Below are 3,604 nucleotides of genomic sequence, written 5' to 3'. Positions count from 1 at the left end.
CTGGGCTAGCGGCTGCCCTGACTGTACTGCTGAAATGGTGGAGGGGGAGTGAGCCATGACCTTAATCTCTCCTGTATAATCCTCGTCAATGACTCCAGGGGCTACTAATAGCCCTTTCATGGTGCTACTGCTGCGACCCAGCAAGAGTCCCACCGTCCCTGGGGTGGCAGGGGCCCATACACCCCAGTGGGCAGGGCCTGCATCCCCATTTCAGTGTCAATACTGTGTAGGCGGTGGAACAGAGGTCCAATCCGGCGCTGCCTGGGGTGGCTCGGTAGAGCCGTTGAATGGATTGGTGTCCCGGAGGGTCCCTTTGGGGAGGAAATTCTGGAGTGCCCCATAACATTGTTGCAGGGCCTGGGGCTGGCCCCTCCTCCCGTTTCCCGGCAGGGGGCGTCCTTGGGCATCTTTCTTGGACCTACATTCATTAACCCAGTGACCCCCCCTCTTACACCGAGGGCATAGTCCTGGCTCCCATTTACTTCCTTTCCCCACCCCTTCCCGGAGTTCGCGGCGTGCTTTAAGGGCAGTCACGCATTAGATGTCCCAGCTGTCCCCAGCTAAAACAGCTGCGAGGGGGACTGGATGTTCTTTTCTTTCTGCCCTCCCGCTGCTGTTGGAACAGGATTTCTTTCAAGGGTTTTCCTTGCAGGGCAGCAGCCAGGGTGGCCCCTTGGATATAAGAAGGCCCTATATCTGAGCAAAGCCTGATGTAATCAGAAAGGTTCCCTTTCTTTCTCCAGGGTCTTAGCGCGGCCTGGCAAGCCGAGTTAGCATTCTCATAGGCCAGCTGCTTGACCACAATCATTGCAGCTTCACCGTCCCCAAACATTTTTCCTGCTGTCTGGAGCAACTTTGTGACAAAATCTTGGAACGGCTCATCTGGACCTTGCCGCACCTTAGAGAGATCCTCAGTCTTTCTGTCTGTAGCGGGGAGCTTTTTCCAGGCCTCAGTGGCTGCATCGTTAATCTGGGCAGACGCCCCTTGGTCGTAGTTTAACTGATTTTGAGTGTCCCAGTACTGGCCTTCCCCCACCAGCATCTCATATGTAATGGGAATCCCTTGAGCCCTGTTCATCTCTGCAATGGTCTGGCACTGCTCGTAAAACTCTGACTTCCACAATGCATAATCTTCTCCGCTAAGGCAAGTCTTACAGATGCTTTTCCAATCGTTGGGAGGCAGAGCGTCTGCCACCATCGCTTCAATCAGAGCCTCGGTGCATGAGGCGCTGGGGCCATATTGAGCACAAGCCTCTTTCAGTTCCTTCAGCTGCTGAAACAAGACGGGCTGGTGGACTCGCACCACCTGACCATTTTGCATTTGTTCAAAAATGGGGAATCCCTGGGGAAAGCCCTGTAAGTCCTCAGCCGCAGAGGCTGCTTGGCTTATGGTCAACTGGAGGGGGGAGAGACCTTGGCCCCCTGGCAGCCTACTGGCCGAGGGAGAGCAACCTGCAAAGGCCGAAGGCCCCCTCCCCCAAGAGCGCCACCAGAGGTGGGTCTCGCGGCTCAGGACAAAGACCTGCCACTGCGGCCGGGGCAGGACTGGCCTGCGGCACGGCGGGCCGCAAAGGCACGCTCTGCGCCTCTTGTAGACAGCTATGCAGTTTTTGCATCCATTCTTGTAGCCCTTGCATTAGCTGCTCTAGATGTCCCAGCCGCCCTCCAGACCCTTCCTCCTTGGGCTTTCCCTCCATTACCAGGAGCCATTCGTCCTCCTCGCGGCATCGAGCCGCGGCGTCCTCTGAGTCTGCCTTGTCCCGCGGACGGAGCTCGTCGCCGTCCTCACTGCCCCCATCAACCCGCGCTAAGGCCTCTAAGGCCGGGGACAAGGATTCTCCGGCAGAGGCTTCTCTCTGTCCTCCGGAGCCGCAGCCCCGGGACCGCCGTCCTCTGTGGCCGTCTCCCACCGCTTGCCCTCTGGGTCATGATCTAGACAGTCCCCAGTCAGGGCCCAGAGGGAAAGTGTTTCTACCGGCACCTCCGAGGGCCCATGGGGCGAACAGTGCGTCTGCAGCTGTTTTCCAACCCGCTGCCACGTTTCCCTGTTAACTGTGCCCTTTCGGGAACCAGGGGCAGCTCTCCTCTACAAAGCTCAGAAGCTTCAATATCTGTGCACTAGTGACCTTAGTTCCCCTGGCTTTAAGCATGCTTTTCAACACCTGAACCAACAGTTCTATACTATTTCCCTGTCCCATGATTTATTACTCCCGACAGTAAATCGTCGCGCACCAACCTCTTACTTTTGTTCTGGGACCCGTCCGTCCTCGACGTCCTTCACCGGTTCCTTACTCTCAGGTCCTGTTCGGGCGCCACTTGCCGGAGCCCGTCTGCAGAGTCGAGGGGTCCTGAGGAAGGGGTGAGGATGGAGAAGAGACAGACACAAAAAGATGGGATCGGGAGGACTGCAGCTCCTGACTGCCGCAGCCCCGAGTTTATTTTCCCAGCTCAATTTACACAGACACTGTTGATTTTGCTGAATAGCGCCCCGCCCCGCATTCCTTCCCCTGGCCCCATTCAGAGTAGTTCCTTCAAGGCCCTGTGAACGCTCTTTAAACACCCTGCCTCCTGCAGGAGCTCAGACCTTGGTAACTGTCTGTATCTCGGCTTCTAATGGGAACTTTGGGGAGGATTGAGTCCTTGGCTGGTTTGTGCCTTGACTGCCCTTTGATCCTTCAGGCCCAGACCAGCTTCCTGATAAGCCTTTCTGGAATTTCTGGCCGCAGGCTAAATTAGTATCGCCTTGGTGCCTCAAGGTCTGGGTCCGGGAGCAGGAGAGCAGCTCTGCAGCTCAGCCAGGCAGCTCCTCCGTGCCTGGGGCACAGCGGCTCCCCACAACTTAGATTCTCCCTTAAAGATTCGGAGCTGCCTTGACCTAATGCTGGACACGCTGAACACTGTGGGACAGATGAAAGGACCGCACTCATTTCAGCTTAAAATTATGGGCACAGAGGGGTGGGGCAAGTCCCAGCTGACAGATGCCAATGGGGGACATTTTAAGAGGAAGAAATTATGACAAGACAGGAGTGACCGCAAACTGGGGACCATGCAGAAAGGAGTACGGTATTCCAAACTGCTACTATTTTTTTAAAAACTTCCAGCTCTTCATTACATTACAGAATTCAACACACGTTTTGTAATTAGTGAACGGTTCAACAACAAATTAGGAAAAAATTTTAGGATAAATTCTATGCAGTTTTACAAAACATATTTGCATTTAAATATTCCATTCAAACCAATCCCTTGAGATTCCCTATAAATACAAAGGAACTAAAATCAGATGATAGTTCAGGCAGGGGAAGCTGGGAACGAATAACTAATATAAATTTGGGGTCAGGCTACACGGTGCAGTGAGTGTCCTGCTCCAGGAGCCGGCGGGGACCCCAGTGGACGGGTTGAGCGCGGGAATATCTGGGCCCCCCGGGCCCCCAACACTGATTCCACAGCCGGGGCTCCGTCCCTCCTTCCTCAGCTCCTGGGCCCTGGCAGGTCACCCTTTCAACCCGCGGGGCCGCTCTCCCCGCAAACATGACTCCCCTGCAGGCGGTGAAGCCGCCCTCACGCACTCACCTGCTCACCGTCCCCCTCGCAGGGAGCTGTCCCC

At 55.5% G+C, this 3,604-nt stretch overlaps 1 protein-coding gene across 1 annotated transcript; it reads right to left on the bottom strand.

Annotated features, from left to right (window-relative positions):
- Positions 1–502: 502 nt before the first annotated feature.
- On the bottom strand, positions 503–1,339 carry LOC148094367 (endogenous retrovirus group K member 6 Gag polyprotein-like). Its single transcript, XM_087815821.1, has one exon. It carries the CDS (start codon positions 1,319–1,321, stop codon positions 521–523), a length of 801 nt encoding a protein of 266 aa, XP_087671947.1. The 5' UTR covers positions 1,322–1,339; the 3' UTR covers positions 503–520.
- Between the last annotated feature and the right edge of the window lie 2,265 nt (positions 1,340–3,604).

Source organism: Miniopterus natalensis, chromosome 1, assembly GCF_054644295.1.
Source record: "Miniopterus natalensis isolate mMinNat1 chromosome 1, mMinNat1.hap1, whole genome shotgun sequence".
Taxonomy (NCBI): Eukaryota; Metazoa; Chordata; class Mammalia; order Chiroptera; family Miniopteridae; genus Miniopterus; species Miniopterus natalensis.
Note: the sequence above shows the minus strand (reverse complement) of the source record. Positions and strands in the feature narration are given on the sequence as shown.